Genomic DNA, 23,430 nt, shown 5'->3' with positions numbered 1-23,430 from the left:
GTGGGGGAGTGTTGCTGAACAAAGAGACCTTGGGTTGCAGGTACGTAGCTCCTTGAAAGCGGTAGATAGGATAGTGAAGAAGGCATTTGGTACATTTACTTTTATTGGTCAGTGCAGCGAGTATAGGGGTTGGGAGGTCGTGTTGTGGCTATACAGGACATCAAGTAGACCACTTTTAGAGCACTAATTTCAGTTGTGATCTCCCCGCTGTCGTTCAATGTGAAAGGGTGCAGAAAAGATTGACAAGGATGTTGGAGGGTTTGAGCTACAGGGAGAGGCTGAACAGGCTGGGGCTGTTTTCCCTGGAGCGTCGGAGGCTGAGGGGTGACCTTTATAGAGGTTTATAAAATCATGAGGGGGCATGGATAGGGTGAATAGACAAGGTCTTTTTTCCCCAGGATAGGAGAGTTCAAAACTAGAGGGCATCAGGTTTAAGGTGAATAGGGAAAGACTGAAAAAGGATCTGAGGGGTAAATTTTTACACAGAGCGTGTGTGGAAGAAGCTGCCAGAGGAAGTGGTGGAGGCAGATACAATTACAACATTTAAAAGGCATCTGGATGGGGATATTCGTTCAGATAAATATGGGCCAAATGCTGGCTAATGGAACTAGATTAATTTGGGATATCTGGTTGGCATGGATGAGTTGGACCAAAGGGTCTGTTTCCTTGCTGTACAGTTTACAGAGAGATATTGATAAGTGAGTGGTCAAAAAGTTGGCAAATGGATTATAATGCGTGAAAACGTGAAGTTTGTTCATTTTGGAACAGAGAATCAAAGACGCAATATCAATCAAATAGAGATGAACTGCAGAAAGTTGCAACACGAGACGGCTTGGGCATGAAACACAGCGAGCTAGCACACAGAGGCAGCAGGTCATCGTGAAGGGTCATGGAATGTCGGCGCTTATTTCGAGAGGGTTGGTGGATGAGAGGAGGGAAGTCTTATCGCAACTGGGTAAGGTGCTGGGAAAACCAAATCTGGAGAGTCCTGAGCAGTTTTGGTCCCCTTAATTACCGAAAGGTAGTTTCACTGGAAGCTACTGAGAGAAATTTGGGATGATCCCTGGGATGGGGGGATTGTCTTCTGAAGCAAAGACTAGATTGGGACCCTACTCACTGGAGTTTCGAAAAATGAGAGACTAATTCATTGAAAGATAACAGATTCTTAAGAGGCTGGACCGGGTCAATGCAGAGAGGATATTTCCCCTCAGGGGTGAGTCTAGGACTATAGCGTACATATATCAGGCTCCTACTCATTGACTACAGCTTCGCCTCCAAATGCATAATTCCAACAAAACTAATCTCCAAACTCTAAGACCTATGCTCTGCCCTCTGCAACCGGATCCTCAATTTCCTGACCCACCTTCTGCAATCAGTAAAAAAAGACAATATCTCCTCCACGACAATCCTCAACACCAGCGCCCCTCAGCCCCTCCTGCGTTCCCTGTGGCCACATTTTGTCCTGACTCCATCTACAAGTTCACTGATGACGCCACTGTTGTAGGCCGGATCTCAAACAATGATGGGACAGAATACAGGAAAGAGATAGCGTACTCGGAGGTGTGGTGTAATGATAACAACCTCTCCCTCAACTAAACGAAAGAGCTGGAAGGCACACCTCTGTCTACATCAATGGAGCTGAAGTGGAGATTGGCGAGAACGTCAGGTCCCTCAGAGTGACGATCGCCAATGATCTGTCCCGGTTCACCCACATTAATGCGACGGTCAAGAAAGCACAACAACACCACTACTTCCTCAGGAGGCTAAGGAAATTCAGCACATCCACAAGGACTTTTACCTTGGGGCGGCATGGTGGCTCAGTGGTTAGCACTGCTGCCTCACAGCACCAGGGTCCCAGGTTTGATTCCAGCCCCGGGGGCAACTGCCTGTGTGGAGTTTGCACATTCTCCCCGTGTCTGCGTGGGTTTCCTCCCACAGTCCAAAGATGTACAGGTCAGGTGAATTGGCCGTGCTAAATTGTCCATAGTGTTAGATGCATTAACCAGAGGGAAGTGGGTTACTCTTCGGAGGGTCAGTCTGGACTGGTTGGGCAAAAGGACCTGTTTCCACACTGTAGAGAATCTAATCTATTTTTACAGATGCATCATAGAAAGCATCCTATCTGGATGCATCACGGCTTGGTACAGCAACTGCGCTGCCCAGGAGTGTAACAAACTACAGAGAGTTGTGAACAAAGCCCTGTCCATCATGCAAGCCAACCTTCCATCCATTGACTCCATCTACACTTCCTGCTGACTTGGGAAGTCAGCCAACATAATCAAAGACCCCTCCCATCATGGTAATAATCTCTTCCCCCCCACCCCCTTCTGTTGGGCAGAAGATATAAAAGCTTAAAAACATGTACCAACAGATTCAAGAACAGCTTCTTCCTCACTGTTATTGGACCTTTTTTTAAAGATTAGATTCCCGACAGTGTGGAAACAGGCCCTTTGGCCCAACCAGTCCACATCAACACTCTGAAGAGTGACCCACCCACACCCTGTATTTACCCCTGACTAAAGCACCTAACACTATGGGCAATTTAGCATGGCCAATTCACCTACCCTGCACACCCTTGTGACTGTGGGAGGAAACCGGAGCATCTGGAGTAAACCCACGCAGACACGAAGAATGTGCAAACTCCACATAGCCTGAGGCAGGAATCAAACTCAGGTCCCTGGTGCTGTGAGGTAGCAATGCTAACTACTGTGCACCCCCATTTGAAAAGCCCTCTCAAATTTTAAATTTAATGTTGACCTTGCTCTTTGTGCACTTCCTCTGCATCTGGAATATTGCATTCCTTGCTCTGAAATATCACCCTAATGCACTTTGTACGGTATGATCTACATATACTGCATGCAAAACAAACTTTTCACTGTCACTAGGTGTGTGTGACAATAATAATTCTTGATCTGTTAGGGAATCAAGGGCTACAGGGAAAAGACAGGAAAGAGGGAGGTCAGATTAGCCTTGATCCTATTGAATGGCGGGGCAGGCCTGAGGGGTCGAATGGCCTTCTCCTGTTCCTTTCCCTTATGGTCTTATTAAAGCATGCCCATTTATTAATAGAGACATTTGGTACAAAATTTCATTTAAGAAAGGGTTGGATAGAGCTCTCAAAGATAGTGGAATCAAGGATTATAGAGGTAAGGCAGGAAGAGGATACTGATTAGGAATGATCAGCCATGATCATATTGAATGGCAGTGCAGGCTCGAAGGGCTGAATGGCCTACTCCTGCACCAATTGTCTAAAATCAAGTTATGTTAAAATTGTATGGAATGCTAAGTTAGCCTCGGCTGAAACACTGTACAGTTGTGGAATGGTGTGCTAGGATGGCACGAGGGAGTGCAGGAAAGATTTACAGGATTGGTTCCAGCAATGAGGGATTTTGGTGATGTGAAGATCCTTGGACTGTTTTCTTGGAGGAGAGAAGGCGAGGAGGAGATTGGAAACCATGAGGGGGTCAGGAATGGAGCGGGGAGAGAGAGAGAGACAGAAACTGTTCCCATTAGCAGATAGATTGATTTCATGTCCCCCGTCCAATGAGAATTGGCTATTGGACAGATGGAGTTGGTCAACTATCAGAAATGGCAGAACATGCCGGGTCACAGGGAGAAGCTCGGCATAGGGTGCTACTCATTCAGAGATGTCACAGGCTGAATGGTCTCCTTTTGTGCTGCAACAATTCTGCAGGAAAGCAAGGTGCTATCGAAATGCAGGGCCATAGCCAAGCCTCTCCCACCTTTAACAGCTGTACAGGTTAGCACTGTGGTGCCTGTACTGTTCAGTTGCATGTTTAAAAGGTAAGGGTAAATCTTCTACTGGAGATGGTGATTATATTTTATTATTGAATAGATGGGATTTGAATCCGGGCCTCCCGATCCAGGGATGGGGACACTGCCACATGAGGTTGCATTGTCCTCGCGTTGGCGCATTCTCCTTTACAAACATGGTGGAAAATCAGCTTCGTCGACATCCAAGTGAAGAGGGTTGGCCTGTACCAACATGGCAACAGTACCCTCTCTCCCCGCAGTTTTTTCATTCTCCTTTACGAACATGGCGATTAAGAATATCTTCACCTCTATCTAAAACAATGGGAGCAGCTGGACGGTGCACCATTACCAAGATGGCGACGACAACACCAGCTGCCTACCACGAATCGTACATTCGCCTTTACGAAGATGGCGTCAATGTCGCGCTTGCGCAGTAGCTGGCGGCTTCACCTTTACAAATATGGCAAAGCGTGTCTTCAGTTGTATCCGAAACAATGGGAGCATCCAGATGGGTTCCTCTTTGCTAAGATGGCTGCGACAAGCAGGCTTCTTGTGCAGCTTCGACCCGATCTACCTTACCAACATGGCAACGGTATAGCGCTCATGTTCCCCTACCAAAATGGCGGCGCGAGGTTTTTTTTACGACATCGGCGACTATTTCCTTTGCCCAGAAATATTGCTCTCCGATTAAAACTCCCAGGGGAGGCGGTGGTGGTTAAAAACCGCGGAGCTGGGCTTTCTCCCTGGGAGAGGTTATCACGTGACGGCGAGGTCACGTGGATTGTAGGCGGGAGGAGGGAACTACAGCTCCCAGGGTGCAAGGCAGGTTCCGGTCACTGCGGACTTCCGGCGACTCCTGAAGATGTTGAGGCCCAAAGCCCTGACCCAGGTCCTTAGCCAGGCCAACACCGCGGGGGTCCAGAGCACCCTGTGAGTGAGTGAGTGAGTGAGCGAGGGAGGGACCCTGCATCCTGGACCCAATGAGGGAGAGGGAGAATGAGAATAGGAGATGTAGATAGACATGGGTGGGGGGCCCTTGTGAGTGAGGGGAGCGGGGAGAGACCCTGTGAGTGAGGAGGGGAGGGGGATGGTGAAGGAGGAAGAAGACAAGGTGGGGGGGGCCTTGTGAGGGAGGGGGCAGAGGGATGGGGGACCCCTGTGTGGGAGGGGGGGGAACCCTGGAGGGGGAGGGTACCCTGTGGGGATGGGGGCCGGGGGACCCTGTGAGGGAGGGGGGCAGAGGGATGAGAAACCCTGGAGGGGGGGGTAACCCTGTAGGGGATGGCGGACCCTGTGAGGGAGGGGGAGTGGGATGGAGCCCTGTGAGGGATGGGGGATTCTGTGGGGGGAGGGAATCTGAGTGGGGATTTGGGGTGTGGTTGGGGGGGGGGGAGGCTGGGAGGGGTTGACACCCTGTGAAGGAAAAGGGTATTGGTAATAGAACCTTCTGAGGGAGTGGTGCGTGGGGAAGGGGGGGGGGGGAAGAGAGAGAGATGCACAGTAAGGGAATGTGCACAGAGTGGGAATGAGGAGGGGAGGATGAACACGGTGGAAGAGTTTGAGCTGGTATTGTGAGGTGTTGGGCGTCTGGATGCCTGTGAGGGAGAGGTGGGTGTGTCAGTACCATCGTCCTTCCCGCTGCGTCTAGCGCCGGCTGTGTACCAGCTAACGATAGCCATCCTCGCTCCCTCTTCACCCCCACAGGCTGCTGAACAATGAGGGCTCGCTCCTCGCCTACTCTGGCTACGGGGACACGGATGCCCGGGTGACTGCAGCCATCGCCAGCAACATCTGGGCTGCCTATGCCAAGAATGGGCATCAGGCCTTCAACGAGGACAAGCTGCGATTCATCCTCATGGACTGCATGGTGCGGCTGGGGAGGGGAGAGTGGCGTGGCGAGCTGGGGAGGAGGAGGTGGAGGAGGAGGAGGTGGTGGTGGTGGTTCCCCTTTTGGGAGAGATGGAGACTGGGACATGACAGGGTAGGACAGCGTTGAGAGAATGGGGAAGCGGGAGTCAAGAAGGGGGGACTCTCCACCCAATTCCAAAGAACTACTCAGGAGTAGCGTGTTCACGTGTTGGAGGGTGTGAACGTGTTTCAGCTTGTCACCCACACTTATACAATTCGAAATAGCGCAGGAACATGCCCTTCAGCCCATCAAGCCTCTCCCAATTCCTGTTCTTTTTGTAGGCCTGCTACTTATTGCTCATACACTATTCTGTCCCTCTGTTCGCCCCCAGTTCATGTCTACCAAGGTATGCCTTAAACGTCGCTAATGTGCCTGCTTTCACCACCTCCACTGGCAGTGCATTCCAGGCCCCCACTACCCTCTGGATGTGAGAAATTTTCCCTGCACCTCTCCCTCGCTAAACTTCCCCCTCTCACCTTGACCCGTGCCCTCTTGTTGTTGACCTGTCCACCCTGTGGGGTGGAGGAAGCCCTACACTGTCCACCCTATCTATGCCTCCCACCATTTTGTAGACCTCTGTCAGGTCGCCCCTCAGCCTACAAAAAAACCAGTCCGCTTCTATCCGACCTCTCCTCGTAACTCGAGCCCTCCAGACCGGGCAACGTCCCGATGAACCCTCTCTGCACCCCCTCTAAAGCATCCACGTAACCAAAACTGCGTGCAATATTCCAAATGTGGGCTAACCAAACTCTTCCACAGATGTAACATAACTTGAGAACTTTTATATTCAGTGCCAATTCAAGACAAGAATCATAGAATTCCTACAGTGTAGAAACAGGCCCTTCAGCCCAACAAGGGAAGTGACTGCTGGGCCCCTTGCTAAGGTCTTTGTATCATTGATAGTCACAGGTGAGGTGCCGGAAGACTGGACATTGGCTAAGGTGGTACCACTGTTTAAGAAAGGTGGTAAGGACGAGCCAGGGAACTATAGACCAATGAGGCTGACATCATTAGTGGCTAAGTTGTTGAGGGACAGGATTTACACACATTTGGAAAGTCAAGGACTGATGAGGGATAGTCAACATGGCTATCGTGGGAAATCATGTCTCATGAACTTGATTGAGTTTTTTGAAGAAGTAACAAAGAGGATTGATGAGGGCAGAGCAGTAGATGTGATCTATATGGACTTTAGTAAGGCATTCACAAGATTCCTATGGGAGACTGGTTAGCAAAGTTAGAGAATTAGCCATTTGGTTACAGAACTGGCTCAAAGGTAGAAGACAGGGTGGTGATGGAGGGTTGTTTTTCAGACTGGAAACCTGTGACACAAGGTGCTGGGTCCACTATTTTTCGTCATTTACATAAATGATTTAGATGTGGACATAAGGGGTATAGTTAGTAAGTTTGCAGATGACGCAGAAATTGGAGGTGTAGTGGACAGCGAAGAAGATCCGAATACAACAGGATCTTGACCAGATGGGCCAATGGGCTGAGAAGTGGCAGATGGAGTTTAATTTAGATAAATGTGAGGTGCTGCATTTTGGGAAAGCAAATCTTAGCAAGTCTTATACACTTAATGGTAAGGTCCTAGGGAGTGTTGCTGAACAAAGAGACCTTGGAGTGCAGATTCATAGCTCCTTGAAAGTGGAGTCGCAGGTAGATAGGATAGTGAAGAAGGTGTTTGGTATGCATTCCTTTATTGGTCAGAGTATTGAGTACAGGAGTTGGGAGGTCAGGTTGCGGCTGTAAAGGATGTTGGTTAGGCCATTTTTGGAATATTGTGTGCAATTCTGGTCTCCTTCCTACCAGAAAGATGTTGTGAAACTTGTAAGGGTTCAGAAAAGATTTACAACGATGTTGCCAGGGTTGGAGGGTTTGAGCTACAGGGAGAAGCTGAACAGGCTGGGACTGTTTTCCCTGGAACGTTGGAGGCTGAGGGGTGACCTTATAGAGGTTTATAAAGTCATGAGGGGGATGGATAGGGTAAATAGACAAGGTCTTTTCCCTGGGGTGGGGGAGTCTAGAACTAGAGGGGCATAGGTTTAGGGTGAGAGGGGAAAGGGACCCGAGGGCAACCTTTTCACACAGAGGGTGGTACGTTTATGCCAGAGGAAGGGGTGGAGGCTGGTACAATTGCAACATTTAAAAGGCATCTGGATGGGTATATGAATAGGAAGGGTTTGGAGGGATATGGGCTGGGTGCTGGCAGGTGGGACTAGATTGGGTTGGGATATCTGGTCGGCATGGACGGGTTGGACCGAAGGGTCTGTTTCGGTGCTGGACATCTCTATGACTCTAAGTCCACACCGACCCTCTGAAGAGTAACTCTCCCAGACCCATTCCCCTATCCCATTAGTCTACGATTACCGCTGGCTAATGTACCTCACCTACGCATTCCTGAACACGACAGGAGAATTTAGCATGGCCAACCCACCCTAACCCCGGACATCTTTGGCCCATGGGAGGAATCCGGAGCACCTGGAGCAAACCCACGCAGACACGGGGGGAGGGAATATGCCAACTCCACACAGACAGTCACCCTGAGGCTGGAATTGAACCCAGGTCCCTGGTGCCGGGAGGCAGTGGTGCTAACCACAGCGCCACCGTGCCATGTGTTGCCTCATCCACCAATGTTGCCACTTTCGGGGATCCGTGGAAGTGTACGCCCAGATCCCTCTGTGTGTCAATGCTCAATCCCACTTGTTGGAGGAAGAGGGGTTGCTGGGTGTCCTGTGGATCAGTGAATGCGGGCAGTCCTCCCTGTCTGATCATCCCCCGTCCTGCTGTGTTTCAGGAGGGCAGAGTCGCTATCACCCGAGTAGCCAACCTGTTGCTGTGCATGTACGCCAAGGAGACAGTGGGATTCGGGATGCTGCAGGCTAAGGTGAGGGAGATGTGGGGCTGGGGTCGAGGAGGGGGATGGTGAGGGGAGATGCATGATGTCGGGCAGGTTGGGGCGATTGGGAGGGATGGGGGCGGCTGGTGGTGCTTGTGAGATCTCCTCTGTGTGGCCATACTTTCTCCTCCACCAACGTGACTTTGTGATATAGCAGCATCGAGACCACCCTGCCATTCCATGGCCAATCTGATCCTGATGAAAAATTTGTCCCTCTCAGTCTCAAGTATACTTAAGACAATCTAACCATCGCCCCCTTGATGGTCAATGGTGTTACCATCACTGAATCCCCCCACTATCAACATCCTGGGGGGGTCCCATTGAGAGAGAATCTAACCATCGCCCCCTTGACGTTCAATGGTGTTACCATCACTGAATCCCCCCACTATCAACATCCTGGGGGTTCCTGTTGCCTAGAAACTGAACTGGACCCAGCCCCATATAGACCCAGCCCCATATAAACCCAGCGGCTCCAAGAGCAGGTCAGAGGCTGGGAATCCTGCAGCGAGTAACTCCCCTCCTGATTCCCCCACCCTTCCCCACATAAACTTGCCCTGGGAAGGCATTCTGACAACTCTTAAGAAACTTCATACTGTCCAGGCACAAAGCAGCCCCTCCCTCTTAGCACTGCCCCCCCCCCAGACACAGCAGGGTGTACCATCTACAAGACCGACTGCAGTGAGGCTCCTTAGACAGCACCTTCCCAAACCCGTCACCTCTACCCCCCTGGAGGGTTGGGGAACAGGTACATGGGGAACACCAGCCCCCTGCACGTTCCCTTCCAAGACCCCCTCGCACCGTCCCAACTGGGAAATATATGGGGTGTACTTTCACTGTCGCTGGGTCCAAACCCTGGATTCGACCCACAGCGCCTGGACTGCAGTGGTTTGAGAAGGCAGCTCACCATCACCTTCTCGAGGGGTAACTGGGGACAGGCAATAAATACCCACATCCCATATGTGAATTAAAACTAAATGACCCAGTCTGGGACAGCTGTCTGCAGTAAAGAATTCCACAGATTCACTCCCCTCAGAGACAAGACAGACCCCTAACTCCTGAGAAGATGCCCCTCTGGGCCTAGACTCTTTTCCCCCCACACACAATGGGGAATTAACCTCTCCACATCTCCCCTGTGTCAGTGTCCCCCTCACAATCTTGTCCGTTTCAAATAAAGGCACCTCTCATTCATCTAAATTCCAATACCTATAACCCCAACTCTCCTCTCTACCCAGGATGGTAGGAATGCTGAGTAATAGGTTTAAGAAAAATAAACTTTTATCCAAGTCCTACTCCCCATTTATTGCCAAGATCGTACGTAAGGAAGATTAGGGGTTGAACCAGGGGATGTGGTCTGTGCTGGTGTATATAATGTGCCAACCCACCCCCCAAGTTGAATATGCCCACTGGCGCTCATTCATGGATCCTGGTCAGACCCGTGGTGACAGAGCCCAGTAAGAGGCAGGGGGCATGCCAGGGGGTGATATATCGGTCTTCAGGTGTGGGGGGGTGAGTGGTGGAAACTGGAAGGTGAAAGTGATTGTTGGGTGGGCATCCAGGGATTGTCTGTGGGAATCTCAAACTCTTGTCATGAGCATTACAAATGTAATCATCTCTCTCCCTCTCCCCCTCCCCCACCCCCCCCCCGCCTTGTCTTATCTCCCTGTCTTATCTCTTTCTCCCCCCTCATCTATCTGTGCCTGCCTGACTATCTGTCTCTCTCTCATTTCTCTCTCTTTCCCTGTCAATCTATCTCTCTCCCTCTCTCCCGGCCCCCCCCACCCCACCACCATCTATGCATGTTTCCCTTTCTCACTCTTCCTTGCTTCCCCCACATCTGTCTGTCTGTCTCTCTCTTGGCACCCCTCCGTGGCCCCCCCCCCATCCCATTCTATCTATCTGTCTGTGTGTGTGTCTCTCTCTCTCTCTCTCTGCCTCCCCTACCTATCTCTCTCTCTATCACTGTCTCCCCTGTCTATCTGTGACTCCCTACCTCTGCCTCCCCCATCGATCTCGATCTCTTTCTGTCTCCCCATCCACCTGACTCCTCCGTGTCTGTCTCTGTCTGTCTCTCTGTGTCTGTCTCTGTCTCTCTCTCTCTGTGTCACTGTGTGTGTGTCCCTCTCCCTCCCCATCCCCCCTCCTTCGTTTTTTTTTCTCTCTCTCTTTTCCTCTCCCTCTACCCCCCCCCCCCCCACCCAGGCTGAGGCCCTGGTCCAGTACTTGCAGGACCCCCTCACCCAGGTGGCTGCCTCCTAGCAGCCGGTGGTGTTGGGGGGGGGGGAAGCAGTCACGCTCCTGAAGGACCCAGCCTGAGACCGTTTGCTATTTTGCCTTTTGACGTCTGGAGCGAGGTTTGGAAATGGGCCCTCGCTGCTTTGGTTTGAAAAGAAAAGTGAAACGCAACAAGCTAGAGGGGGCTATGAGAGTGTGACGGACCGAGGCTTCTCTCTTTTTGGGATGGTGGGGTGGGGTGGGTGGGGTGCAGGGAGAGACAGCAGCTGGTGGGTTAGCGAAGCATCGCCTGGCATCAGAAAGGGGACAGTGCCAACCTTTCCACTAAAGGTCCTGGCCGCCACTGCATTGCTGTAGCCACTGTTGGGATCAAATGGGTCTTTGTTTCAGCAGGAATAAAACTTCTTACCTGGGCTTGTGGGGAGGAAAGGGTGAAAAAGACCCACTCTTGCCTCAGAGATGACGCGCACCCTCTTTGGGGGCACAACCCTGTTTTGAGAAAGTTCCGGAAACCTCCAGCCGGTGGGACTTTCTGGTCCAGGGACGACCTGGGCCCTCCCCTCAGTCACTCGAATTAGCCCTTGGTTAAATTTTTGTTTTCTTGGGTACAGATACCAATTTGGGTTCAGGCTATTTTCCTTCCCCGCCCTCTTCTCCACCAGACATTTCTAGAAGGTTCTAGAACATGGCTACCTCCCCCACCACCCCATTGCACGTTTCTAGAAGGTTCTGGAATGCCCCATGATTTATCTCCTGTCTGCTGGTCATTTCTAGAATGCACCAAAAGTTCTCTCCTCCCTGCCGGATGTTTCTAGAAGGTTCTAGAATGCAGTAGCCCACCCCCACTCCAATCAAAGTGGGAGCAATGCCCCGTGGCACCCCCCCCCCCCCCCAGCTTTTAAGTCTTGTTCCATGCAAATTTAAAAGTATGTATATTGAGGGTGAATTTTGATCTGCCCTTGGAGGGTGACTGAGAGTGTTGGTGGAGGAAACTGAGTGCTTTCTGACCTCTGCTGCCACCTTGCGTCTGCATATTGTAGCTGAACCTGTTAATAAAGATTCTTTTTGTCACGTGTGTCTCGAAGCTTACTTTCCCCTCTTACCCCCTTTCCTCGGTCAGGCTTAGCACAAACATTATTACAGCGTGATCCAGATCAGACACCCCCCCCCTTCCCCAGGCTCTTTCAAGATCATCTAGACCCTCACCTGTATATTTGTTTAGTATAAGGTGCTGCGTTCCAGACATAATTCAATCGCTCCACCACTAGGTTTGGAACAAATCACACTTCATTCTCACGCAATGCCAGGTTATGGTCCCAGCAAGTTTATTTGAAGACACAAGCTTTCACAGTGCTGCCCCTTCATTGGGTGAAGTCTCATCATGTTTTCAAATAAACCTGTTGGACTATATCCTGGGCAAAGAGATGTACAGCACAGACACAGACCCTTTGTTCCAACTCATCCGTGCTGACTAGATATCCTAATCTCATCTAGTCCCATTTGCCAGCATTTGGCCGATATCCCTCCAAACACTTCTTATTCATATACCTATCCAGATGCTATTTAATTGCAATTGTACAGCATGGCCAATCCACCCTAACCTGCACATCCCTGGGCACTATGGGACAATTTAGCATGGCCAATCCACCCTAACCTGTACATCCCTGGACACTATGGGACAACTTAGCCTGGCCAATCCACCCTAACCTGCTCATCCCTGGGCACTATGGGACAATTTAGCACGGCCAATCCACCCTAACTTGCACATCCCTGGGCACTACGGGTAAATCGGGGGGGAGAAAAGAATGACTGTATTCACCCCGAGGCTGGAATCGAACCCAGTTTCCTAGTGCCGTGAGGCAGCAGTGATAACCACTGAGCCATCGTGCTGTCCTTTGTAAACCTCTATAAGGTCACCCCTCAACTAGGTGTCATGTGACCTCTGACCTTGTCCACCCCAATCCAACACTAGCACCACTGAATTGTTCTTCCAATGCAGGTGAAATAGGCTGTTGGCTCAACCCGTTGAAATACTTGACAAGTTGATCAATTGTTTGACCACTAATAGTTAACTGTTCCAATTTTCGCCACCTGGATGTTGCTTGTTGGTTCTGAGGCACAGATGTCCTGTACCCAACCAACACAATTGGGCAGCACCTTGTGCCTGTATGATGCCAGGCACCTAGCCGTGGGCTGGCAGATGGTGTGTTTCTACTGTTGCCCGTGATGGCCTGGCCCTTTGCCACTGCATGACCATTGGATGCAACTTGCAGATCGGTCCTGTGTGTGCCCCTGGCTACCACTCTCAAGGGCCACTGTTTGAGCTCGCGCTCTCTCTTCACCGTGGGCATTCTGTGCTAGACAGCCGTGAGGTTTTGAAGGTGTGTCCCGCTCTGGGACTGATGGTTCCACCTTTGCCCTTGCTCTGACCTCAGCTGACTGTGTTTCCAACCTTACACAGGCCACAGCATACCCACGAGTCGTTCCTATGCACTGCCTCATGCAGTGGGAAAACCCTAAGAGGCGTTGTCCTCCATCCTTCCAGCTTCTTTGGTCGCTTTTGGAATGTTGCCTGCAATTCTGGAGGATGTTGTGAGGATTCAGAAAAGGAGGTTAGAGGGTTTGAGCTATAAGGAGAGACTGAATAGGCTGGGGCTGTTTTCCCTGGCGAAAGTGAGGACTGCAGATGCTGGAGGTCAGAGTCTAATAGGTTAGAGTGGTGCTGGAAAAGCATAGCAGCATCCGAGGAGCAGGAAATTCCTGGTGAAGGGCTTTTGCCTGAAATGTTGATTTTCCTGCTCCTCGGATTGCTGCCTGACCTGCTGTGCTTTTCCAGCACCACTCTAATCTGGGGCTGTTTTCCCTGGAGCGTCGGAGGCTGAGGGGTGACCTTTTATAGAGGTTTATAAAATCATGAGGGGCATGGATAGGGTAAATAGAGAAGGTCTTTTCCCTGATGTAACAGAGTCCAGAACTAGAGGGCATAGGTTTAGGGTGAGAGAGGAAAGATTTAAAAGGGACATAAGGAGCACGTTTTTCATACAAAGGGTATGGAATGAGCTGCCAGAGGAAGGAGTGGAGGCTGGTACAATGCCAACATTTAAAAGGCATCTGGATGGGTATATGAATAGGAAGGGTTTGGAGGGATATGGGCCGGGTCTAGATTGGCAGGTGGGACTAGATTGGGTTGGAATATCTGGTCGGTATGGACGGGTTGGATGGAAGGATCTGTTTCTGTGCTGTACATCTCTATGACTCCTTTAGCCCTGAGATCTGTTCAAGGTTTCCGTGAAGGTTTGTAGCTCAGGATCCAGTTACCTTGGTTGTGGGTATGTTCACTGAGCTGGGAGGCTGGTTTACAGACGTTTTGTCCCTCTGTCTAGGTGACATCTTCAGGTTCCGTTTCGGTCCCAGTGTCCGTCGGAGTGGCCGGCCTCTGTGTCTCTGCAATCTGTATCTGACTCCTTCTCTCAAACATTCAATGACTCTGCTTTTCTGTGGCAGAGAATCCCACAGTCTCTCCCCACTCTGTGGGTGAAGACATTTCTCCTCATCTCTGTCCCAATCTGAGGATGGTGTCTCAGTGGTTAGCACCGCTGCCTCACAGCGCCAAGGACCCAGGTTTGATTCCAGTCTTGGGGCGAATGTGTGTAGAGTTTGCATGCTCCCCAGTGACTGCGTGGGTTTCTGCTCACAGTTCCTTTTTTTTAAAACCCCCACACTAACGCCTAACTGTGGTTCTGCTCACAGTTCAAAGATGTGCAGGTTAGGGTGGATTGGCCATACTGAATTGTCCCATAGTGTCCAGGGACATGCAGGTTAGGGTGGATTGGCCATGCTAAATTGTCCCATAGTGTCCAGGGATGTGCAGGTTAGGGTGGATTGGCCATGCTAAATTGTCCCATAGTGCCCAGGGATGTGTACGTTAGGGTGGATTGGCCATGCTAAATTGTCCCATAGTGTCCAGGGATGTGTAGGTTAGATGCATTAGTCAGGAATGGGTCTGGGTGGGATGTTCTTTGGAGGGTCGGTGAGGACCTGTTAGGTTGAATGACCTATTTCCACACTGTAGGCAGTCTATGATTCTTTAGCCTGTGACCCCCAGGTCATCGGGAACATCCCCGAACTGATCTAGTGGGGAGGCGAATGGCCTAGTGGTATTATTTCTCGACTGTTAATCCAGAGACTCAAATAGGAACCTGGGGTCAAATCCAGCTGTGGCAGAGGGTGGAATTTGAATTCTATTTGTTTTTTAAAAAAAATTCTGGAATTAAGAACTTAGGGATGACTGTGAATCCATTGTCGATTGTCAGAAAGCTCCACTAATGTCGTTGAGGGCAGGAAATTGCCATCCTTACCTGGTCTGGCCTACGCATGTCTCCAGACCCTCTGCGCAATAAATGCTGGTCTAGCCAGTGCCCAGTTTTCACAATTAATCTGGTCAAATTTGCCCATGTGTTTTGTCCGCATCCCTCCGTATCTATCCATCCATGTCCCCATCCAAATGTTTCTTCAATGACAAAATTGTAACTCCCCTCCACCTCTGGCAGCCTATTCCAGACACTCACCACCCTCTGTTCTCCAGTTTCAGACTCCCCTACTATCTACCTTATTCATGCCCCTGGTAGTTTTATAGATCCCAATAAGGTCACCCCTCAGTCCCCTACACACCAAGGGGGAAGACATCCCAGCTTATCCAGCAGTGACTCAAACTCACCCTGTGAATGAATTATGAAAATCTAACAGGACTATATCTTTTTCGGTTTCTGAGTTGCCCCTGTTCATTCTCCGGAATTCCCAGTGAATATGGTCCTAAGCGATTCAGTCCCCATAAGTCAAGTCCTGCCATCCCAGTCCGATTATTCAATATTGGGAGACCGTGAGGACTGCAGAGGCTGGAGATCAGAGTCGAGAGTGTGGCGCTGGAAAAGCACAGCAGCTCAGGCAGCATCCGAGGAGCAGGACAATCGATGTTTCGGGCAGAAAGACTTTTGTTGGGACTGAGATTGAAACATTGATAGTCCTGCTCCATGGATGCTGCCTGGCCTGCTGTGCTTTTCCAGCGCCATGCTCTGGATGATAGCCAACATGAGCTCGGCAGGATTTTATTTCAATCTCTGGAGCGGGAACGTCGATGCGAGTTTTGAGAAGATTTGTAGTTTGGGTTGTACATTCATTCGCTGAGCTGGCAGGTTTCGTCACCCTGCGCGGTGACATCGTCAGTGAGCCTAGTGTTCTGTCCGTGCTTTCTATTTGTGTGTCTTGGCGGGTGATCTCATTTCCAGTTCGTTTTTTTTGCTATTGGAATGCTGGTGTTTGCCACCCCCTCGTGCCCGGTTTCCTGCCAGTCTCGCTGCGCAATCACCACGCTGGGCACCTCCACTGCACCACTGTTGGCAAGTCGCCAACCCCAGAACAGGATCGACCGGGTATGGAGGGAGCCAGGGCTGTGTGCCCAAGCGCTCAGATCCAAACACAGGGCGGGGGTCTCCCCAGTTCCCGATGGAAAAACCCTTCCAGCAGGCGAAAGTTGGTTTGGGAAGCTGCCTGGATCCTGCTCTGAGGTTGGTATGGATGGAGCGGGGAGATGTACAGGAAACCGATTGGCAGGGGTCTGTCCATCCCACTCCTCCAGTCCGTTTCCTGGTGACCCTACTATATCATCTTTTCCTTTTGCAGTTCCACCTGGTTCCCTTTTCGAAAGCCCCGATGGATTCTCTCCTGTCCCTCACTCGCTCGTCATGAGTCATGCTCAACAGGAATGCCCTTTGGTTCGGTGCTTTCTTGCTCCTAAACTCCCCCCATTCTGGCTCCTAACCCCCTTCCCCCCCCCTTCCTTCACCATTCCAGCTCCTAAAACCTCCACCCACCCCAGATCAGTGATAACGCTTCCCCCTTCTGTCTCCCTTGCCTCTACCAGCAATCGTCTTCAGTCTGTCTCCCTCTGGCTCTCCATCCCCTCTGCCAAGAGGGAACCTTTCTCCATCTCTCCCCTTCTTTCTCCCCACACCCAACCTCACCCCCTCCAACCCTTTCCCTTCCCTCTCCTCCATCTCTACCCCCCCCCTTCCCCTCTCTACCACCTCCCTTTCTGCCCTCCCCCCTTTCTCCACAGCCCCTTCCCCCATCTGGGAGGTTTCCTCTGGCAGATTTTGGGTATTCCAGCAGTCTGGCATGGAGATCTTGTGTTGGCATGGCTGGGCAGTCTGGTCTCGGTCCGGTACCCCCGAACCCAGGAGCCGTTATTCAAACTGTGATGCAATTTCTTTTTTATCCATTCTGTCATTAATTTAGATGTGGTTCTGTAAAAGCTACCAACTGTAGGTTTTTGTAAAAACACCCGTGACAATAAATTGCGATTCCGTTCCATTCCATTCCCAGGTACAGTGCTTCAGCAAGTTGCTTTCAGGACCATTTCTGTGTGTCCCTTTCCCCCTCAGGGAAACAGTTAATTTTCAGGCACAGTCCTTGCTGTTTGACGAACTGAACAGCCGGTGAAGTTATGAAGATCTGAAGTTTGTAATAACGCAAGTTTCTCGTGAGTCTCTTCTAAGAAGGGGTCACCATCTCATCTCTTCCTGTGTTTGTTTGTCCCTATTTGTAAATCCCGGCATCCCGTTTGCTTAACTGAACTCTTCGAGGAGAAAGTGAGGAGTGTAGAAGCTGGAGATCAGAGCTGAAAATGTGTTGCTGGAAAAGTGCAGCAGGTCAGGCAGCATCCAAGGAACAGGAGATTCGACGTTTTCCTGAAGAAGGGCTTATGCCCGAAATGTCGATTTCACTGCTCCTTGGAGGCTGCCTGAACTGCTGTGCTCTTCCAGCACCACTAATCCAGAATCTTCTCAACCTACCCTGCCCTCTTTCACCTCATCCCTCTGGCAGCTCATTCCATACACACACCACCCTCTGCGTGAAAAAGTAACCCCCCCCCCCCACCTCCTTGGTCCCTTTTAAATCTTTCCCTTCTCATCCTAAACCTATGCCCTTCGAGTTATGGACTCCCTCACCCCAGGGGAAAAAAAACCTTGCCTATTTACCCTGTCCGTAAGGGTAACCTCGATAAGGTCACCCCTCAGTCTCCGACGCTCCAGGGAAAACAGCCCCAGTCTATTCAGCCACTCCCTGCAGCTCAAACCCTGCAATTCTGAAACTCTTTTCTGAATTTTGTCAAGTTTGACAATAGCCTTTCTAAAGCAGGAAGACCACAATTGCCACGCCGAATCCAGGAGATGGTGAGGACTGCAGATGCTGGAGAAGTCGTGTGTTGATAAAGTGTCATGATTTGGGACGTGCTGGTGTTGGGCTGGGGTGGACAAAGTTAAAAATCACACGCCACCAGGTTATAGTCCAACATGGCCATCCTGGTTTATTTGGAAGCACTAGCTTTCATGACCTGATGAAGGAGCAGCGTTCCGAAAGCTAGTGCTTCCAAATAAACCTGTTGGGCTATAACCTGGTGTTGTGTGATTTTTAACTTGATAGAAGTGTGCTGCAGAAAAAAGCCCAACAGGTCAGGCAGCATCTGAGGAACAAGACAACGCTTCACTGGGACTGGGGGGAGGGGGAAGGGGATGGAAAATAAATGGGGGCAGGGAAATGTAGGTGGATGCAGGCAGGAGCTGATTGTGATGGGTTGGTGGGGTGGGTGGGTGGGCAGGAAGATGGTCAAGAGGGCAGAACTGAGTCGGATGGTTACATCCGGGATAGGGACTGGGGAGATTTTGGAACTGAATTCCACCTTGAGGCCGTGGGGTAGCAGCTTGTCGACGTGGAAGGTGAGGTGGTATTCCCGAAAGCAGCCTCACCAACTTCCTGAGCAGCCTCAACATGACCTCTCACCCCCCTGTAACCACTGGTCTGAGCAATGAAGGCTAGCATGCCAAACGCTGCCTTCACTCTGTCAACCCGCGGTGCTGCTGGCAAGGAATTAAGTACCTGCATTCATAGGTCTCTCTGTTCGCCAATGTGCGAACACGATCATCACCTGTCTACCATCCATGTTCCAGGGGGAGAGGAAGTTCCAGCGTCTCTTTCATAACTCAAAGCCTTCAGTCCCCTCATTGACTCCCAGGCTGGTCTCCCTTTCTCTACAATCCTTCGCTGTCTTCCGTTTCCCGTCTCTTTGTTTTTGCCGCCAATCCTGTAGTTCCACCAACTTCATAGAATTCCCTACAGCATGGAAACAGGCCATTAGGCCCGACAAATCCACAATGACCCTCTGAAGGATAACCCACCCAAACTCATATGCTATTACTCTACATTACCCCTGACTAATGCGCCTAACTTACACATCCCTGGGCACTATGGAACAATTTAGCATGGCCAACCCACCCTAACCTGCACATCGCTGGGCACTACGGAACAATTTAGCATGGCCAATCCACCCTAACCTGCACATCCCTGGGCACTATGGGACAATTTAGCATGGCCAACCCACCCTAACCTGCACATCCCTGGGCACTATGGGACAATTTAGCATGGCCAATCCACCCTAACCTGCACATCCCTGGGCACTATGGGACAATTTAGCATGGCCAACCCACCCTAACCTGCACATCGCTGGGCACTATGGGACAATTTAGCATGGCCAATCCACCCTAACCTGCACATCGCTGGCCACTATGGGACAATTTAGCATGGCCAATCCACCCTATTCTGCACATCCCTGGGCACTACTGGACAATTTAGCATGGCCAATCCACCCTAACCTGCACATCCCTGGCACTATGGGACAATTTAGCATGGCCAATCCACCCTAACCTGCACATCCCTGGGCACTATGGGACAATTTAGCATGGCCAACCCACCCTAAACTGCACATCCCTGGGCACTATGGGACAATTTAGCATGGCCAATCCACCCTAACCTGCACATCCCTGGGCACTATGGGACAATTTAGCATGGCCAATCCACCCTAACCTGCACATCCCTGGGCACTATGGGACAATTTAGCATGGCCAATCCACCATAACCTACATATTTTTGGACTTTGGGAGGAAACCAGAAACCCACACAGAAACGAGGAGAACATGCAAACTCCACACAGACAGTCGCCCTGTGTTGGGAATCGAACCCGGGTCACTGGCACCGTGCTACCCTGAGCTCCAGCAGAACTCTCTCTGAAAACACCGAGAGTTTATCTTACACGGAGAGTACACCTTGCTCCAAGTGTGGTGAAGCTGCCTCTGAAAGGTGTCCCCATACACTCCAGAGCTGATTAATGATAACATTACGGTGCTGAGACTGAGGCTGGAGCGGAGCAATGTACCTAGATGGCAGAACCTATTCAAGAGCAGCTAACAAACAGTAGAAGAGCATTTACACCACGGGATGCATTGGGCAAGTCAATGGGGGGTGGCTCAAATAGTGCTGGGGCGGGGGTGGGTGGGAAGAGGTTGATTTCGCCCCATTATTGACTGCCCCACTGCAAATGGCTGAGATTCTGGTCAGACAGTCTCAAAAGCACAAATACATTTCTGGCTGGTATGGTCGAACATCCCAATTCCCAACCTGCACACCAGCCCACCACCCCAGTGTCCAGGGGAGGGGAGTACAGGTGAGGGGTGTCTGGGTGAGGGGTCTACAGTTGAGCAGTGTCCAAGTGAGGGATGTACAGGTGAGGGGTGTCTGGGTGAGGGGTGTACAGGTGGGGGGGAGTACAGGTGAGCAGTGCCCAGGTGAGTGGAATACAGGTGAGCAGTGTCCAGGCGGAAGGTGTACAGGTGAGCAGTGTCCAGGTGAGGGATGTACACATGAGGGGTGTCTGGGTGAGGAGTGCACAGGTGAGCAGTGCGCAGGTGAGGGGTGTACAGGTGAGCAGTGACCAGGTGAGGGGTGTACAGGTGAGCAGTGACCAGGCGAGGGAGGTACAGGTGAGCAATGTCCAAGTAGGGGGAGTACAGGTGAGCAGTGTACCGTGAGGAGTGTACAGGTGAGGAGTGCCCGGCGGGGGAAGTACAGGTGAACAGTGTCCAGGTGAGGGGAGAACAGGTGAGCAGTGTCCAGGTGAGGGGTATACAGGTGAGCAGTGTCCAGGTGAGGGGAGTACAGGTGAGCAGTGTCCAGGTGAGGGGTATACAGGTGAGCAGTGTTCAGGTGAGGGGAGTACAGGTGAGCAGTGTCCAGGTGAGGGGTATACAGGTGAGCAGTGTCCAGGTGAAGGGAGTACAGGTGAGCAATGTCCAGGTGAGGGGTGTACACTGAGGTGAGTACAGGTGACCAGTGTCCAGGTGAGGGGTGTACAGGTGAGGGGAGTACAAGAGAGCAGTGTCCAGGTGAGCAGAGTACAGGCGAGGAGTGCCCATGCGGGGGCAGTACAGGTGAACAGTGCCAAGGTGAGGAGAGTACAGGTGAGCTGTGCCCAGGTGAGGGGTGTACAGGTGAGCAGTGGCCAGGTGGTGGGTGTACAGGTGACCAGTGGCCAGGTGAGGGGGGTGTACAGATGAGCTGTGTCCAAGTGAGGGGAGTACAGGTGAGCAATGCCGAGGTGGTGGGTGGACAGGTGAGCAGTGTCCAGGTGAGAGAAATACAGGTGAGCAGTGTCCAGGTGAGGTGAGTACAGGTGAACAGTGTCCAGGTAAAGAGTGCACAGGTGAGCAGTGTCCAGGTGGGGAGAGCACAGGTGAGCAGTGTCCAGGTGAGGGGTATACAGGTGAGCAGTGTCCAGGTGAGGGGAGTACAGGTGAGCAGTGTCCAGGTGGGGGGTGTACAAGTGAGCAGTGTCCAGGTGGGGGGAGTACAGGTGAGCAGTGTCCAGGTGAGCAGTGTCCAGGTGAGGGGAGTACAGGTGAGCAATGTCCAGGTGAGGGGTGTACACTGAGGTGAGTACAGGTGACCAGTGTCCAGGTGAGGGGTGTACAGGTGAGGGGAGTACAAGAGAGCAGTGTCCAGGTGAGCAGAGTACAGGCGAGGAGTGCTCAGGCGGGGGCAGTACAGGTGAACAGTGCCAAGGTGAGGAGAGTACAGGTGAGCTGTGCCCAGGTGAGGGGTGTACAGGTGAGCAGTGGCCAGGTGGTGGGTGTACAGGTGACCAGTGGCCAGGTGAGGGGGGTGTACAGATGAGCTGTGTCCAAGTGAGGGGAGTACAGGTGAGCAATGCCGAGGTGGTGGGTGGACAGGTGAGCAGTGTCCAGGTGAGGGAAATACAGGTGAGCAGTGTCCAGGTGAGGTGAGTACAGGTGAACAGTGTCCAGGTAAAGAGTGCACAGGTGAGCAGTGTCCAGGTGGGGAGAGCACAGGTGAGCAGTGTCCAGGTGAGGGGTATACAGGTGAGCAGTGTCCAGGTGAGGTGAGTACAGGTGAACAGTGTCCAGGTAAAGAGTGCACAGGTGAGCAGTGTCCAGGTGGGGAGAGCACAGGTGAGCAGTCTCCAGGTGAGGGGTGTACAGGTGAGCAGTGTCCAGATGGGAGGTGTGCAGGTGGGCAGTGTCCAGCTGAGGGGGGTACAGGTGAGTGGTGTCCAGGTGAGGGGCATACAGGTGAGGAGTGCCCAGGCGGGGGGAGTACAGGTGAGCAGTGTCCAGGTGTGCAGGTGAGCAGTGTCCAGGTGAGGGGAGTACAGGTGAGCAGCGGCCAGGTGAGGGTGTACAGGTGAGGAGTCCCCAGGCGGGGGGAGTACAGGTGAGCAGTGTCCAGGTGGGGGGAGTACAGGTGAGCTGTATCCAGGTGAGGGATGTATAGGTGAGCAGTGTCCAGGCAGGGGGAGTACCGGTGAGCAGTGTCCAGACGAGGGAAGTACAGGTGAGGAGTGTCCAGATGAGGGGAGTACAGGTGAGGAGCGCCCAGGTGTGCGTGTACAGGTGAACAGTGCCCAGGTGATGGGTGTACAGGTGAGTAGTGTTCAGGTGGGCAGAGTACAGGTGAGCACTGCCCAGGCGAGGGTTGTACAGTGAGCAGTGCCCATGCGAGGGAGGTACAGGTGAGGAATGTTCAGGTGAGGGGTGTACAGGTGAGCAGTGTCCAGGTGAGGGAAGTACAGGTGAGGAGTGCTCAGGCGGCAGGAGTATGGGTGAGCAATGCCCAGGTGAGGGGAGTACAGGTGAGCAGTGTCTAGGTAGGAGGTGTACAGGTGAACAGTGCCTAGGTGGGGGATGTACGGGGGAGCAGTGTCCAGGTGAGGGAAGTACAGGTGAGCAGTGTCCGGATGAGGGACGTACAGGTGAGCAGTGCCCAGGTGAGGGGAATACAGGTGTGCAGTGTCCAAGTGAGGGGAGTACAGATGAGCAGTGTCCAGGCGGGAGGCATACAGGAGTGTCCAGGTGAGGGGAGTGCAGGTGAGCAATGCCCAGGTGAGGGGAGTACAGGTGAGGAGTGCCCAGGTGGGTGGTATACAGATGAGCAGTGCCCAGGCGGGTGTGTACAGGTTAGCAGTGCCCAGGTGAGGGGAGTACAGGTGAGGAGTGCCCAGTTGGGGGGAGTACAGGTGAACAGTGTCCAGGTGAGGGGTGGACAGGTGAGCAGTGTCCAAGCGAGGGGAGTACAAGCAAGGAGTGGCTAAGCGGGTGTGTACAGGTGAGCAGTGTCCAGGCAGGGGGAGTACTGATGAACAGTGTCCAGGTGAGGGGAGTACAGGTGAGCTGAGTCCAGGCAAGGGGAGTACAGGTGAGCAGTGTCCAGGTGA

At 51.9% G+C, this 23,430-nt stretch overlaps 1 protein-coding gene across 1 annotated transcript; it reads left to right on the top strand.

Moving 5' to 3' along the window:
- Positions 1-4,594: 4,594 nt before the first annotated feature.
- Positions 4,595-11,882, top strand: lamtor2 (late endosomal/lysosomal adaptor, MAPK and MTOR activator 2). The gene is made up of 4 exons (XM_060820584.1): positions 4,595-4,704; positions 5,479-5,641; positions 8,478-8,567; positions 10,779-11,882. The coding sequence occupies exons 1-4, from the start codon at positions 4,637-4,639 to the stop codon at positions 10,833-10,835; spliced, it is 378 nt and encodes a 125-aa protein (XP_060676567.1). The 5' UTR covers positions 4,595-4,636; the 3' UTR covers positions 10,836-11,882.
- The last annotated feature ends 11,548 nt before the right edge of the window (positions 11,883-23,430 follow it).

Source organism: Hemiscyllium ocellatum, chromosome 50 (genome assembly GCF_020745735.1).
Source record: "Hemiscyllium ocellatum isolate sHemOce1 chromosome 50, sHemOce1.pat.X.cur, whole genome shotgun sequence".
Classification (NCBI taxonomy): Eukaryota; Metazoa; Chordata; class Chondrichthyes; order Orectolobiformes; family Hemiscylliidae; genus Hemiscyllium; species Hemiscyllium ocellatum.
This window is presented reverse-complemented; position numbering and strand designations above follow the sequence as displayed.